The 16,611-nt window shown below is 47.6% G+C and overlaps 2 protein-coding genes across 9 annotated transcripts in view; one reads left to right on the forward strand and one right to left on the reverse strand.

Annotated features, from left to right (window-relative positions):
- The window catches only part of BRINP2 (BMP/retinoic acid inducible neural specific 2), a 125,961-nt gene extending 112,994 nt beyond the window's left edge, over positions 1-12,967 (reverse strand). The window contains exon 1 of one of the 2 annotated variants that reach the window (XM_027074281.2): positions 12,734-12,967. The gene's annotated coding sequence lies outside the window, so the exon portion shown is untranslated. Of the gene's footprint in view, positions 1-5,903; positions 6,705-12,733 lie in introns of those variants that run through there. The other variant, XM_027074279.2, reaches the window with a different exon arrangement.
- ASTN1 (astrotactin 1) overlaps positions 11,904-16,611 on the forward strand; it is a 300,145-nt gene continuing 295,437 nt past the window's right edge. For 2 of the 7 annotated variants that reach the window (XM_027074277.2, XM_053209407.1), the window contains exon 1: positions 11,904-12,578. In XM_027074277.2, coding sequence (XP_026930078.1) covers positions 12,296-12,578 — 283 coding nt within the window. In that variant the 5' untranslated portion in view covers positions 11,904-12,295. The remainder of the gene's footprint in view (positions 12,579-16,611) is intronic. The other 5 variants (XM_027074273.2, XM_027074275.2, XM_027074274.2 and 2 more) reach the window with 3 other exon arrangements.

The raw sequence follows: 16,611 nt of genomic DNA on the forward strand, positions 1-16,611 counted from the left end.
TGGTTAACCATGAAGAACAGTTAGTAGACCAGTTTGACTAAGCAAGACTGAATGAAGCGCATACAAGAGAAGGATTAGAAAATAAAGTAATAAACGTAGTTTGGGGACAGATCGTGGAAAACTTTGAAAGGAAAATCAGAGAATCGGGTGAGAGAAAGCTTGGAAAACGCTTTGTAAACTATAAAATGCTGAGCAATTTGTGGAGTTCGAGTTGTCGCCAAACCGCACTGCAATTAAAAATAATAAAATAATAACAACGAAGGGCGCCCGCGTGGCTCAGTCGGTCGAGCATCCGACTTCAGCTCGGGTCATGATCTCACAGTTCGTGGGTTCGAGCCCCGCATCGGGCTCTGTGCTGACAGCTCGGAGCCTGGAGCCTGCTTGGGATTCTGTGTCTCCCTCTCCCTCTGTCCCTCTCCCATTCGTGCTGTCTCTCAAAAATAAATAAAAATGTTAAAAAAAAAAAACGATGATAACAATGAGTGAATTATAACGTTTAAATCTGTAACTATTAAACAAAATTCAATCATGATGCCTTCCCCCTCAGTCTTCTTACTGATAGGTCCACAAAAGAATATTGAACACACAGCAGTGACCCTTCTCTCTCCCTACCACACGAGCAACATATCTGGTTTGAAGGAAAATTCTCCCAAGGAAAGATGATAACGTGGTAGAGATGAGAAGAAAGACGGAGATATGAAAAGCAAACTCGCCTAGCTGGTCCCAGCTGCTGTGTCCTCACACTTTGGGGTGAAACCCTCAAGATAATCTCCATGGTTATTTCCACTGTCGGGCTGAAACTCAAAAACATTAGGATAAAATGACCAGGTCTGTCATCTGTGAGTTGTTTGAATGTCAAATGAGGGCTGCAGTGCTCTGTAAATGCTTTGGGTGGGCTGAATCACAGTCAATGAGGTGCCCCTCAAATGTAAATCAAAGGAAGCCACGTGTGTCCTCCTCGACTCTCGATTTCAGAAATACACACCCCGAGGCCCTCTGGGCTGCTTGGCATCGCTCCCTCCACGTTCTTTCTCTTCATGTCTCTGGCTCCTCTTATCTCACGCCTCTGTCCTTTGTCTACATTACCTGACACTACTCTACAGCCCCTGGACCAGCACTGTCCAAAAGAAATGCGATGTGAGCCACATACACAATCTCAACTCTTCTCGTAGCCACATGAAGAAGCACAAAGAATGGGGGTGAACCTAATCTCAATAAATTTTACTTAACCCCAGCTATCTAGAAGATTATCATCTTAGCAGGTAATCAATATTAAAAATTAGTGATGAGACACTTTGCATTCTTTCTTTTAAACCGTGTTTTCAAAATTCAGTATGCACTTTATACTCACAGCACGCATTTCAGGTGCTCGAGAGCCACATGTGGCTCATGGCTACTGTATGAGGAGCACAGCGCAGATTAGAACTCAGTCTTGTGAGGTGTGAAATTGCCCATTCCCTTGCTCAACCCTGCATTCCAGACATATCTGCATTCCACATGGGTTCCAGGAAAAGGGATGATAGAACTGGGTGTTGAAGACTCCATGCTGTAATGATGTTACTCAAGTTTATCTCCGTCTGCGTGGCAGAGTAAAGATCTCAAAAGAGATCAACCAGCATTCTCATTGGCCAGATGATCCCCACCCACCGCAGCCCCCAGTCCGAAGCATAGCTGAGTGGCCTCTCTTCACTTCCAAAGAGAAAAGCCTTTAACCCCACAACCACTCCCCACACACCCATGGGCCTGGACCTCTGCCTTGGCCCCCGACATGGCATGGATACTTCTTGAACAGAAAAGAAAAAGGCATCAGACCCACTGTCTGGCTGCCTGATCACTGAACACAGAAAACAAAGGCGACAGGGAGGCCTAAGGGAAGATTTTAAACAGAAAGTAAACATCCTTTAGGACTGTCCTCAGACAGCCCCTTTGGGGCTAAGGGATCCCACAAACTAAGTTCTGGGGATTTTCCTCTTGACCTGAGGGCAATTATGGTGTGACTGTAGGTAGGTCATTCTACTCTCAGTGCCTGTTAGGAACTGCCTCCATCTTGGAATGGGGCCACCCAAGCAACAAGTGACATGCAGGGTGAATAGATGTCTCAAGCCAAGTGGAGACCAATGAATAGAGTGGTTGTTCTCTCACAGAACCTATGGTTTGCCTTGACCTTTACTCTAGGAGACAAGGCTCGCTGCTAGAGCAAACTGTGTGGCTGACTGGTCACAGCCATCTCCTGGCAGTCTGCAGCCCATGGCCCTTCCTTGAAGCTGCCCAGGCTGGCAGCCTGCCTGGTTCCCTCTCCTGCTCGGCTGAGCAGCACAGCACCCGGTACAGCTGCGGGCGGTTCTGTGCCCCACCCTCCTGCTTTCTGTGGCCTCCTCCTTTGTGACGGCTACAGCATATGTTTTATTAAAAGGGAAAGAGGAGGGAAGGCAAGAGGTTATGCACATGGGTGTGCTCAAGAATCTTAAGATTGAAGATCTTCTGCTCAATGCTAAATGCCTAAGGGCTTTGGCATTTTGCCAGTTTCAACTAAACCCCAATAGGGACATCTGGGTGGGGAAATCGGAAATGGAGGAAAATCGAGACTCTCTCTTAGGAGATTCTGTTTCTAAACCACGAGGAGATTTCTCTCATGTTTTCTTGAAATTTGCCTGATTCTTCCCCAATATCTTCAACCGAAAATTTTGATACAATGTTGATAAGGTCCCTGACCTTGAGCATTATTTTTCTCATCATGTATGATTAGACTTGAGGGTGGTTGGAAGGCTAGGTAATTTTCAACACCTAATGAGGTATCCAAGGTCTGAGAGTAGCTTCCTCTAGGCCAATAGATGCTTTAAGTAATTAACTCAGGTGTATGGTATTTCCAGGACCCAAGGGAGAAATGACCCAGGGTAAACCCCAAGGAAACGTGCAAGCCTCGAAATTTCCAGCATTCTAACTATGCCTCAGTTGGCATCTCTGTCAGCTGGAATCCTTTCTCCATTTCTTCCTCTCCAAGCAAATCCCACCCCGTCCCCCATGGCACAACTCAGATTCTCCTTCCTCGGAATACTGATAGCTCTCGTTATCTGTACAAATCAATCATGGATTAATTAGGTCAGCCTCATGAATCTCTTGTATTGAACTGCTGTTGAGAATGTATATTGTCGTTTATCTTTTTCCCAGATGTAGCCTCTTTTCCTAACTAGACTGTAAGATCACTGAGGGCCAAGGCAAGGTCTTCTAAGACTTTTATCCCTCGCAGCGCTTACTTAGGTCAGGGCTGGAGGCAAAGCCCTACGTCACTGCCACTTCCTATTCCTGTGAAGCACAGAGCAATCGAATGAAATCTCAGTTACCGAGATGAAACCATTCCTTAGGAGAAGTCGGGGGAGTCTGGGGTTGGTCCAGGAGGGCTGAGCCCCAGACCCCATTCCATGGGACCCCAAGTAAAGCAGTTCATCCTTCCAAGGTTCTCGGCCCTTGCTTTTCCAAGAAGGAAAGCTCCACTTCTTAGGGTCATCAAAGATAAGTGAGACAATCAGCTGTGCGAGGCTTAATTAGATGAGCTCCCTGAAATGCTCTCGGCCCATTGGAAAAGGATGCCACTGTAAAACGGATACAAGCTCTTCTTATTTAAGAGAAAGAGTTGAATCGCCAAAAATACACTGCACAGTGGGGAAAACAAAACACTAACCAGGAAACCTCGACACTAAGCATCCCCGTCAGCAGAAAGTGCCCACGCAGCTGTCTCAAGTCCCTCCAGATTACCTCTTGTTTGTGAGCTAGGGAGGGATTCTGGAGCACCGTCTCAGAAGGGATCTCTTATGTGGTGCTCCCCGGTGGCCAGCCTGTGCCTTGGGAAAGGCGATCAGAAGGAGTTGATGACGCAGGGATGTTCTGTGCCCTCTGGCCTTGCTCAGTAAACAACCTGTCAGTAGGGCCAGAGGGGAACGCCCAGAGGATGATCTGCCCCCATCCTTGAGCCTGGCCCAGTGCTGGTAGAGCACCCTCCCCAGTCCTTCCTTCCTCTCCTCCTTCCTGGTGCCCACACTGCAGTGCACATCACTCCATTCTGGGAGACAAAGCCAGCCCCATTTTTGGAGAGGAGGGAGAAGAAAGAGTCAAGGATGATTCTGTCTTCTCCATGGCTGCTGCCCAGCTGTGAAACCCTTTGGATCCAGTCCCCACCACCCCCCGCCCCCAGCAGGGAAGACCAGGGTCTGACATTTGCTTCCTTTCCCTCAAACATTTCATAGCATCTATGCTCTGCGCCTACCAGATCTCATCCCTCCTGAAAGAAGCAAAGCATGCATCCTTCCCCAGAGTGAGCAGCAGCTATGATATTGCTAAGATTTCAGGATCACTGTGGCAGCCTTGCTTGGTCATGTCTCCAGTGCTGCAAAGCAACTTATTGGGAGTGAGAGGGAACTCCGGAGGGTCCTGCTTCAAACAAACAACATACACACAACTGTGTGAAATCAAGAGGGAAAACACACCAACTCCAGCATCACTCTGCTGTTGCCTGATGTCAGCAGACTGCCCCCCAGGGGATTCTGTAAAATACGTTAGCTGCTCGGTTAATACTGGCATTATATGCATCCTAGAGAACATGGTCAGAAAGAGTGTCCCCTCCACACGCACATGTCTGGAGAAGGACAGAGGCAGAAATGCTTGACTTATGATACAGCTTTTATCCTCCTTGATTGGTCTACGCGGACATATCATTATTCCTGCTGAATAAGGCCCAGATGATCCAGCCATACACATAGCCTGTTACAATTGCTACCCTTTTAACAAAACATTTGTTCCTGCTCCGGGCACCCAGCTCCCAGGGCTAAGAAGAACACACACACACACACAGTTCTTTACAGAGGGGTCTGTTCAATCATGTTACAGTGCATTAGCTTGATTATTAGTTAATATTTGGCTTAGGTCTATATACCCTGGATAAATATGTACCATGCAGAGGGACTGCTTGGTGAGGAGAAAACTCCTCCGGGCTGGAACCACGGCTCCCAAGTTCACGCTCTTACTAGCAAGGAACACTCCAGGCATCTCTCCTAGGCAGAGCTGTGCACGCGTGGTTCTTTGGGCAGCAGCTTGCCTCCTGCATACGGCTGTGAGCACAGGCACACACATAAACACACGCACATACCATAGGCAGCACCAGACTGTGGACCCAGATGATCACAGAACCAGGGACAGGGATCGCTCTATGATCTCAGCCTGCCCCTCCTTCCCAGCACAGCACCGCTCTCTCCCCGTATCTCCAGCGTGCTGCCAGGCTCCACTCAATCGATGGGGCTCTGCCACCACCCTGGGGAGACTATTTGCAGCCCACAGGGTTGCACTCTTCAGAAATTTTTTCTTGGCTGCATGTGCCTGGGAGAAAGAAGCTGCTAACCGACATGCCACGGGATCTAGGAGCATGTGAATCCTTCCTGCGCTAGGAACATGTGAATATAGATGTACCATGTATCACACCCTCAGCAATTGGGGGCCCTTCCCAAACACAGCCAACAGCCTATACAGTTCAGCCCAGCAGCCGCTGAGCAGGCGAAAGTCCCCGTCATCTTCTGCAATTATCCAGCCCGATTGGATTTTCTGACGCTAATGGGAGTTGCGCTAACTTTGAGGACTTAAACCAGGCAAAAGCAATATAGGTCAGGCAGAGTGCCCAAGCCCTGTGACAGCCATGCAACACCAGGGAGGCAGTAACAGGGCGATCTCCTGCTAAACCCCAAAGTCCACTGCTCAGCTCCACAAGGCAGAAACTAAGAGGTGGGATCATTCCCTCTAACTGCCAGGCACCTGGGCAAGAGGGTGGTAGGAGGGCGAAATGATCCATTTACCAAGGGACACACGGAAGGACAAGGAAAAGGGAAGAGAGAAATATTACCAAAACCCTGCACTGTTACCTTGAATCCTTGCAAGAGCCCTCCTTGCTGTATCAGCTGCTCCCCAAACCTCCACCGACTGGGAGGAGACTCCTAAAAGATTCCAGGGTTTTGTGCAACATCTCCAGTGGCAGCTTTCCAAAGTTTTTACTTCATGATTTCTTGTGGCTCTTTCTCATTTGGGGAAACGCGAATGCCTCCCCCTCAGCGTGTGAGAGGGAGCGGATGTCTCTTTTCAAATAATTCTCTTGCTCCCCGCTTTGCTGCTGCTGCCGCCGCCGCCGCCGTTAGACCACTTGCCTGCTGCCTTCCTGCTGAGCAGCGAGGGTCCCCGTCGCCCAAAGCATGTCTGAAGTGGGGCTTCAGCGCCAGGCCGGGGCGCACGCGGGTGGAAGAGGGAAGGAAAGTGCAAAACCCAGCTGGGGGAGTCCCCCGTCCCTCCACGGAAGAGAAACCCAAGATCTTGCTTTCCTTCCAACTCTAAAGAGACTCACCCGCCCGCTCCTTCTCCCGAAATCACTGCCTTGCACCTGGGCGAAGACAGTTCCTCCGGCTCCTCTGCTCTGCCGGCCGCCTGCAGACCTGCCCCTGCGCTCGCGCGGTAAGGCAGGTGCACGTCCCTGGGCAAGTGTTAACGGGAGCCTCCGAGCTCAGTGGAGGCGCTGCCGGAGCAGCCGCGAGCAGCTTCCGAGGCAGGTGGATTCCATCCCAGGGCTGCAGCCCAGGCGCGTCCCTGCTCCGACTCCGCGCTCGGTACCTAAGCAGTGTCACCTGCAGACTCAGACACCAGATGAGTGTCTTAAGATAACAATGCTGCCCTGCCAGCCCCTCTCTTTCTTTCTTATGCACGTAGGTTGGCGGCCAATGAGACACAGCGCCACACTCCCCACAGGTGCCCATTGGCTGGGCGGCTGGGCAGGGGGCGGGCTCGGAGTCTCACCGGCTGTCTCCTTTGGTTAGCTGGCAGGCTGGGGTACCAGCTCTGTTAACCCTCCCGGCTTTGCAGCAGGGACTTTTTGGTGTGGGTTACGAAGCCTTGGATAAATTCACGGCTGGCTGGGGAGTTGGAGGGTGTAAGAAGGCCGCCGAACAGGAAGAAGCTGGGAGCTAATTACATTTTCTTCTAATCTTCCTGAGTTACAATAATCATTTGTCCCAGACCATTTTGTTTGCTTGCTTAACTAGAACTCCTAGAGATAGGGACCCATTTGAGCCATTTTCCTTCTAATTTGAGGTTTTATTCAGTTGTTTTGTGCATTTTAGCCTCTTGGTCCTGAATTGCTTAATTAGAAATGAGCCCCCAAGTGAGAAATACTTATCTTACAGTGCGCGCGGGCACAGGCACACACACACACACACACACACACACACACACACAACCAGAGATGTGAGAGAGAGAGAGGGAGGGAAAAAGAGCAGGAACTCAGTAAGAAGAGTAGAGAGAGACTCTGAACAGCTAAATCAAGAAACGTTCTGTCCCCAAAACCAGGATTGTGAAGACAAAGGCAAAGAGAACTTCAGGTTTCTGGGAAGAGATTAAAGGGGAAAAATGTCCTGCTTCCAAAAAAAGAGAATTGTTTTGCCTTTGGTGCTCTCCTTCTGTGTGTCTCTTTTTGCTTCAGTGTGTGTCAGGAAGAGGGACTGTTGATCTCCATTTGGTTTTTAAAGGAAGACTAAAGAAATCAGAACAGGACCAGCCTTGTTTCTGTGAAGCAGGTGCTGTTGCTGAGCCTGTGAATTGAGGGGTTGGGGGGGGGAGGGAGAAAAGGCAAGACTAAGGAAAAAAAAATTATTAACTTTGGATCAAAGAGTGTGAAATATATTCTTGATGTCCTAATGGGGATGCACAGCTGATTTATGTCCAGCTAACTAACATACTCCACTAAATTTTGGCAAGAGCATGGGAGAGTAATTGTTAAAGAAAAATCCAATTCAACAGAAGAGCTAGGGGCTGGAGCTGGCAAAGGAATTTGGGGAGTTCACACCAAGTCTTGTGGTGGGGAAAATAGGGAGAGAGAAAAAAAACACATAGAAAGGGAGACAAGTGTTTTGATTTAGCTTCCTTGAATGAAGAGCGACATCAAAGATTATTTTGTAAAAAACTAGAAAAAAAGTAAAAGAAAGCAGAGGTTTAATGAATGCCCAAATAGTACACATCAGGATTAGCTAAAAAGCATCAAGGAGCCAGATGTTCTGAATGAATGGGGAAAAATTAGAACTATTTCTCATATGGTCCCCCCCTTAGCCCCACCCATCCATCACTTTCACCTCCTCTGTATCTTATTATACAGGTTTGACCTTCCTTCTTCTTACTGTAGGTATGGAGTTCTAAGCCATGTTAAAAAAATTAATGAGGTATAATACATTAAAAACTCCACAAGTGTAGAGTTTGATGAATTTTTGCCTATATATGCATCCACAATGACTACCTACATCATTTCCAGCACCCCGGAAGCTTGTCTGCACTTCTCAGTCAAAATCCTCCTCACCCCCCAGAGATAATCGCTATTTTAATGTCCATCATCAAAGACTGATGGCTACGTTTTCTTGAATTTCATAAATATAGAATCCGCATGTATGCCTACTTTTGCGTCTGATTTCTTTTGCATATCATTATGTCTGTGAGACCCATCCGTGTGTCTGCTTGTGTATTTTCTGTTGTTGTATAGTATCCCATTGTGTGACTATAAGCCATGTATCTATTTTCCTAATGACACATTTTTTGATTCCCTTTTTTTTTTGATTATTAAAAGTAAACCTGCTATGAATGTTCACGTACATTTCTTTTGGTGAACACATGCAGTCATTTACCCTTGGTATACACCAAGAGTGTAAATCACTTCTTTTGCTCTTGGCTACTACAAGGGAGACCATTTCATCAAGGAGATTCTGAAGCTTACTTTCTATCTGCAATACTTGAATAAAGAAATAAGGTCAAAGGCTATCACACTACTGAACACTAACTAAAATGCCTAAAATGTGTCAGATCCTTTCCATACATTTAGCCTCATTTTCTTCTCACTACTCTAAAAAGTATGTATGTTTCTATTTTGCAAACAGGAATATCCAATGCAAGACATTATGTTAGGAAGTGGCCCTCGGCCTTGTAAGGTGGAGAGTACATGCATGTAAATGCTCTCTGTGACGAGCTATGTGAGACAAGAATGTGGTAGAAGGACCCACTACGTAGATGAGGCTGGAGATTGGTCTGTGGAGATGAGACACGACCTGGAGAACACAGAGCAGTGCATCCCAGTTGGACCAAATGGCATGGGAGGACTGGAAATGGAAAACAGGCTTTAATTTGATTGGAATGGAATGCATATGTGTATTGTCAGGGGAGAGGGGATAGATTAGACATTAACAGAACCTGCTATTGAATACATCTTGGTGAATATAAGTATTTGCACTTATCTGTGGCTTGTATTACTTGTGGACTCCATTTCACTGATGGGGACACAGAAGGTAAGAATGGTCCAATCTCAGGGTGCCTGGGTGGCTCAGGTGGTTAAGCATGGACTTTGGCCTAGGTCATGATCTTGCCCTTCTAGAGTCTGAGTCCCACATAGGGCTCTGTGCTGACAGCTCAAAGCCTGGAGCCTATTTCAGATTCTGTGTCTCCCCCTCTCTGTCTGGTCCTCCCGCCCCCCCCCCCCCGCCCTCTCAAAAATAAATAAACATTAAAAAAAAAATGGCCCAATCTCACTTCCAAATAAGCAAATTACAGACTCTAGACTTGAATCCCAACCTGTTGTTTCACTACATCATGTTGCCTGTACACAAAGGTAATGATTGAGATGCTTACAAGTTTCTCCCAGTTCCATTTAAATGTAAAACATCACAGGATACAGATGGTCTAGCTTTTGTGAACTTCAACCTTTCCCCTATCTCTAGGTATTTAATTCTCTAAGAGGAGGCCATGTGACATTGTGTCTATGTTTACAGGAATCCTGTGCCCTGAAAAAATCTGACCTCAATTTATTTGTACAGTTCTTTTGTCTGATCTTTCCATAGAGAAAGACAAGAGGTCTATAAAGGCTTGAGTCAACAACTTCCAACTATTTCCAATTCAATACTCATTTTTTCAATGACCATTTAGTCTACACACTTTTTCTTGTAAATGTGAGTAGGAAACCGTGTAAAAATGACTATAGATAGGCAAAGAATACTAGATATTGACTTATTAGAAAATCAACCCAAAATGGTTCACATGGGGTTTCTAAAGTGACTCGACACTTTAGAAAATTAGAAAAAAAAAAAAGATTTCAAAGTAATAGACTATATGCTACTTAAAAGCAGGAGTATTTTTCCTCTAGAATCTGTCTGTGCCTAGCCTAATGCCCAGCATATGGTAGGTACCTAAATGTTTACTGAATGAATTACTGTGATAGGATAATCCATGGGTGCACCTAAATGTAATGTAACTGTGTTGTGGAAAGAGCATTAGGCAAAGAAGTCTCCTTTGCGGTCTTAGCTCCACCCCTTCTTAGATTGATCTTGGGCAAATCACCTATTTCACTGGCCTCAAGTGCCTCCTGTGTTAAATGAGAGACTGAACTAACAGATGATTTGGTAGTTTTATGCCATTTCTCCCATTTTATGACTAAGTATGTTTTCCTGGCATCTACTCTAGTTTTTCAATGGTAAACTTCGCATAACTAAGTTCAATAGTGTTTTTTATGCTAGGGAGAGTAGGAAAAAAGGTATCACAGGGTCTTTCTCTTCCTCAGTACCTCCTAGGGAAGTAATGAAGAGAAGGATGCGTTTTGGGAAGGATCATTAGCTGATAAATCTTTTTTGCAGTGGTTAGTTCTCAGAGTATGGTTCTCAGCTTATCAGATTCAAAAGACAACTTGTAATAAAGTATTTTTGTTCTTTTTCTCATAGCAAACAGGTCTTTCACCCCTTGAACATGGCTCATTTTCTCTATTCTCATCCATCAACTAGAGTAGCCACGGGGAAATATGTGGCAAAGGTTGTTTTTTTTTTTTCTTTTAAAGGGCATACATTCATATATGCCAATACATTAACACCAGGTACAGTGAGAATGAAATTGTTTCTAAAATGGGGATCCTCTTTGGAGAGTGTGGTGCATTAAATTCCTGGAGAGCAGGAACTACCTATAGGAGACTTACAACACTATTTAAGCAGCATGGAATAAATGATGTCGGAGGGGCAAACTTTTAAAAGAAATTATTGGTTATCACGTGAGAGAAAGTTCAGTAAAACATCAGATTCCAGCACACACAAACTTCACTTTTCTATCACGGTTTATTGCATATAGTCACTGTTTTGTTAAGGCAACACTGCCCAGCACTAGTGGAAACACACCTTATATGGGTTATTGCCGTTATCTACGCTGTTCTACTTCTGATGGGGCTGGGACTGACTTGGTCCATACCGGAGGGACATTCTTTTATTCCGTTCCAATTCGTTAGGGGTATTTAGACACTTTGTTTCCACCTGTCCTTCCAGCTCTGATCTACTTACTGGATTCTCTAAAATTAAAGGCTCAACAATTTCTTCCGGCTAGTTCTACTTTTTCTGTAAGTTATAGCACTCCCCACATCATTTTTATATTGGTTACCAGAGATAACATTTGTAACAGAAATGGAACAAAGGAGAGAAAAATCGACAATAAAACTTCTGGTCTTCAGCTTCACTGTATACAGTGCATTGGCTTTGTTTTGCTGTTCACATCTACCTCTTGAGAGATCTACAACCCACGTATTTCCTCTAAATATTTCTGCAAAGTAGTGCTGAGTAAAAATATATACATCCATATTTCTCAGCACCCGTTTATCCAACATATATTTGCACAAACAGTGGGTAAAAAAGAATGGGGCCACCTACACCGACAAGATAACGGGGGGCTCATTTGCATCTAGAAAGACATCCCCCCCCCACCTGCTCTCAGGAAACGCCTTTTAAGGTGTGTGCCTGTGTGCCCTTCCCGAGCCATCCGGATGATGATGCGAGAGGGAAGATTTTGCATTGCAAAGACCAATTTTTAAAAAACGCTGTGCAGGTAGTTCCTAGCCAAGAGCGTGCTCGTGCCGGGGGAGGCGAAGGAGGAGAAAGGCGGCAGCACCGGCAGCCTGCTGGGGGCTGACCTGATTCCCTAGAATCCTCAGCTCCCTTCCTCTCTCCTCCGACGTCCTTCCTTCCCTTCTCTCCTCCTTCCCCCCCTTCCCTTCCCCAGCGAAGCAGCTGCGAGGAACAAAGAACGCGGGCGCTCCGGGCAGCAGCGCGCAAGCCCCGCGCACGGCGCGCGGCGTCTGGCTCCGCGGAGCTGGGCTCTCCCGGCTCCACGTCCCTCCGCAGCCTCCCCCGCCTCCCGCGCTCGCTCGCTCCCGCCCGCTCGCCGCCTCCCCCACCTTCGCGGCGCCGGAGGAAGGCGGCCGGGGCTCAAGATGGCTTTAGCCGGGCTCTGCGCCCTGCTCGCCTGCTGCTGGGGGCCGGCGGCGGTGCTGGCCACGGCCGCCGGCGACGTGGACCCATCCAAGGAGCTGGAGTGCAAGCTCAAGAGCATCACGGTGTCGGCGCTGCCCTTCCTGCGCGAGAACGACCTGAGCATCATGCACAGCCCCTCGGCCTCCGAGCCCAAGCTCCTCTTCTCGGTGCGCAACGACTTCCCGGGAGAAATGGTCGTGGTGGACGACCTGGAAAACACGGAGCTGCCCTACTTCGTGCTGGGTGAGTCCCGGGGGAGGCCGAGGCGGCCCGAGGCGCGGCCCGGCGCCCCCACCCCCCACCTCCCCTAGCTCCACACACCCACTAGCCGCCGACCTCCCCTCCCCCACAGCTACCTCCTGGATCCGCCCCGCGCCCGGCCCGCCCTCCACACCCACCTGCCGGCCAGCGCCTCCGTGCCCCCCCCTGGCTTCTCCCCGCTTCCGACCTGGACGCCGGGCCCTCGACCTCTCCGCGGCCGCCCTGCCCCACGGAAGCGGGTTGCAGGGGTCTCTCTGAAACCTTTCCCGGCCTTGACCTCCCCGCTTTCCTTCAGGAGCAGACTGACAGAGCACTTCTTGGAGGCTACCAGCTCCACTCCCATAAGCCCTTCTCCCCACTCTCTGGCCACATGCTCAGTTCTTGGCTTCACACCCCCCCCCCCCCCCGACACCTACGGCATTTCCTGGGGGGAGTTAGAAACAGGTATCTGGCCCCCACCTTGGCAGGCGTGTGCAGGCCGGATTGCACCGGCTGGATCTCTAGGCTGCACCCTCTGAGAGGGTTCTTTATCTTTCACCAGATTACTGACACTCTTTCTGGCCTTCCTTCAGAACACTCAAGTTTCCTCTACCCCTGATGTCCATCCTGGCAAGTCCTCCCTCGGTGCCTACGTGCAACAGTGTCCTCATCCAGCCACCTCCACATGTCCATGTCACATCCCAATTCCTCGCATAGAGAAATCATCCGACTGTAGTCTCTTAATGTTGGCATCTTCTTTGTTCCCAGTGCTACCTTAGGTAGGCGTAGACGTTCCTGCACCCAGAATGATCTCCCTGGGTAAGAGCTCTCCGTTCCTTCCTTTGTTTACATTTCTCTCCCAGTACCCCTATTTTAATTTTCTTAGGCCACAAAACTCCTTCAGATCCTGGAACCTCTACGTCCTTTCTGATTCACCTCTTTTTCACTACCAGGCTGCAAAGATATTGTGGTCCTGCTCCAGCATCTTGCAAAGCACCACAGGTTCATGTGACTTCATTAACCAAAATTTCCTTTCCTACTCCCTGTGCAGATGTATGTCTCTCCTGCTGTGCAGGCCCACCATGCAGTCCATTTCTTTAGTGATGCTCTAAATCATCCTTCTTTTGCCCAGGCAAGAATTCAGAGATAATCCAATTCAAAGTTCGTCTTTAGATCCAAAAACTGAAAAACAATGAAACCGTCCAGGAGGCTGTTGCGTCTACTTAATGTACTACCAGCTGGAGTTCACTTTGTAGGAACATGGCTTCCTGATGGCCATACGTAGGTGACAGCCACATGTGGAATGTCATCTAACATCTCCCTCATGCTCTTTATTCGCCAGAGAGCTCTTCATAGTGAAAGCGTTAAGAAGTGGTTGAGTAAACCTCCCACTCTCCAACCCGCACAGAAAAGCAATTTCAGAAATTGCCCAATCCTTTGAAAAGTTGGTTTGCGTTTCCTAGAGTGCAGCTTAGTTGACCCCATTAAGTCCAGCCTACACTCTGGATGGCATTATTTATTTTTGCATTAAAGACATACCAATAACATAATAAAAGCTGGGGGCTGGCTGGGAATGGGGACACTGGGGATATGCTACTCATTAAAATGTACAAAAAATTGCCAGGTTATTCAGTGGTTGTAAATTTTGTGTGGAAGTCATGCTGATGTGCAAGTACAATCTGTTCATCATAATATACAAGAATGAGTATAGGGAATTCTGTGTTTCTAAAGAGCCCTGTTTTGGGCTCTACAATCAGTGTTTACTGTGCATGCGGAGGGCTGTGTGTGGTGCATAAAAAACGGGAAACTGGACTAGCAGTTCTTCAAAATTTTCATGTCCTTTTTTGCAGAATCCCAAAGCCAGGGCCTAAACCCTGCTGGGATCCAGTGTGCACAGCGAAAGACCAGATGTTAAAGAATGGGGTTTCTGCACCTCTATGCAAAGCTGCCCACTGCAGCACCCTGCTGGAGTTGCTATGGTAACCTCCTGCAACTTGGCATTTACATACAGGAACAGACACACTCTCACTTCATGGCCAGATGCATTTCCTAAATGCATTGATTGTGTCTCCCCCTACCCCCTGTCAGTGGGGGCATGTTCAGAACCAGAGATGTGCTGATGCCTATCCCTTCTGGCCCAGTATTCCCAGGGGGAATAGGAGTGACTGTCAGCTTGTGTAAGGGAGCAGAGCTAGTCCAGGTTCATGGAGGAAAGACTCAAGTGTATAGTTGCTCTTGAAGTTAAGTTTTGTGGTCCTGGATTCTGTCGCTCGTGGCCAACAGTAAGGGCTGTAGTGACTTTGGTTTTGAGCTTCCCCTACTCTTATCTCTGGAACTGAAGTGTGCTTAAGCAAGTCATCCTCTAGAGGAATACGAATTCACTAGTCCTGGGAAATTACTGATCGTTCACTTGCTCAGCACTCGTTGGCATTATTAGGATAGACAAGTGGAAAAAAAAAAAATAAAAGGCCCCTGCCCTCGGATTCTCTCTAGTCAGGGAAAACAGACTGAAATACCTGTAAGAATTGGAAGAAATAACACTTGATCGTGTGGTATGGGTGTTAGGGGCGTGGGAATGCTGGGGAAGGAACTACTTGCTTGGTAAGAGCAGACTCCATGGATGACATGGGCTTCATTAGCGACCTTGACCCAAATCAGGTCCTTTGATTTCCTTTTGTCTCCAGGATCAAGTCCTGTTTTTTCAGTGAGGCAAACAAGACTATGTTCTGACTCCAGCCTCACGTCCCTGCAAGACTTTGCATATGCTGTTCCTTCTACCTGGAATGCGCTTTCCCCCTTCTCTACTTGGCACCCATCTGCTCTTCCTTTTAAACCATGCACACTTGTTCACCTCTCTAGGAAGCTTTACCCGTCCCCCAAGGCACATGCGTGTATCCCACTTCCGTCCTCTTTGTGCGGATTTAAAAAGTCAAAACACGCATGAAAAGATTAAAGATGGATTCAGTTTGGCTTGGCCAAGGGGAAGGTGAAGCCATCTCAGCAGTGGGTGGGGATGAACAGGAATACGGGATGGCCCGCGTGTGGTGCAGTACTGGGATTGCCCTTGTGGGAGGAGAGTCGTCGGGACGGTGTGTGGCTCGAGAGAGTGGAGCGTAGTTCTCCGCTTAGAAGCCAGGCAGTGCAGGGCTGATTTGACATAGAAGGTCGTGAAGCCTGACTCCCGGCAGCTACCTCAGCCAGCAATGCTGTGGGTTTTGCTTGTAGGATGGGTCATCCTGTGGGGCAGTGTTGGGGGGTGGGGTGGGGTAGTGGGAGCTCTTGTTGTCCAAAGTGAGTTTGCAAATGGTGCAAGGGCCACGTGTAACTTTCAGTTGTGCTTTGTTTGGCTACGTGTAATTTTAAAATGCTTTGACTCGGAATGTTTTTAGTCAAGGCCTGCCATCTCTAGATTGTCATGCTTCCCTTTTCTTTATGGTATTTATCTAGCAACTCTAAGCCAGGCAGTCTAAACCTGCTTTCAGAAATGTTGGGGAAACTCTATAATGTTCCAAAGTAAAGACAGTTTCCAATTTAAGATCTTTAGATGCATAGACCTGTGGACTAAAAAGAGGCTATAAAATAACCATAGGCTTTTTTGTTTGTTTGTTTTTTGGAGGGGCATGGGTCTTAGGTATTGCAATCCAGGAGATAGAGTCCATGGAAAAAGAAAGTATGCTCAAATTGCAAGCAGAGAGTGCAGGTTTGTAAAAGCAAAACCCACATGGTGATGAAACTTGTTTTGAAAGAATTGATTGGTGCTGACAGAGTTAACCCAGAGGCTACCGGGTTGGCTATTAAGCTAACAGGTGTTACATTGGATTTCAGTCCAAAGTAGAAAGATATGTTCCAGGAGGTGGTCCAGTTGTAATGGACAGGTTGCAATTGATGAACTCAAAAGTTCATGGTGTTCTAGAGAATTGAAACAGGAGAAGTGAGAGGGCCCTGCTTCGTCAGTATCCTCCCCACCCTATTTTGTTTGGACAGACTGTTAGCAATGTGTATTTCACGTTGGAAGTGTCTTTAAAAGGCCTTATTA

This window comes from Acinonyx jubatus, chromosome E4 (genome assembly GCF_027475565.1).
Source record: "Acinonyx jubatus isolate Ajub_Pintada_27869175 chromosome E4, VMU_Ajub_asm_v1.0, whole genome shotgun sequence".
In the NCBI taxonomy this organism is placed as follows: Eukaryota; Metazoa; Chordata; class Mammalia; order Carnivora; family Felidae; genus Acinonyx; species Acinonyx jubatus.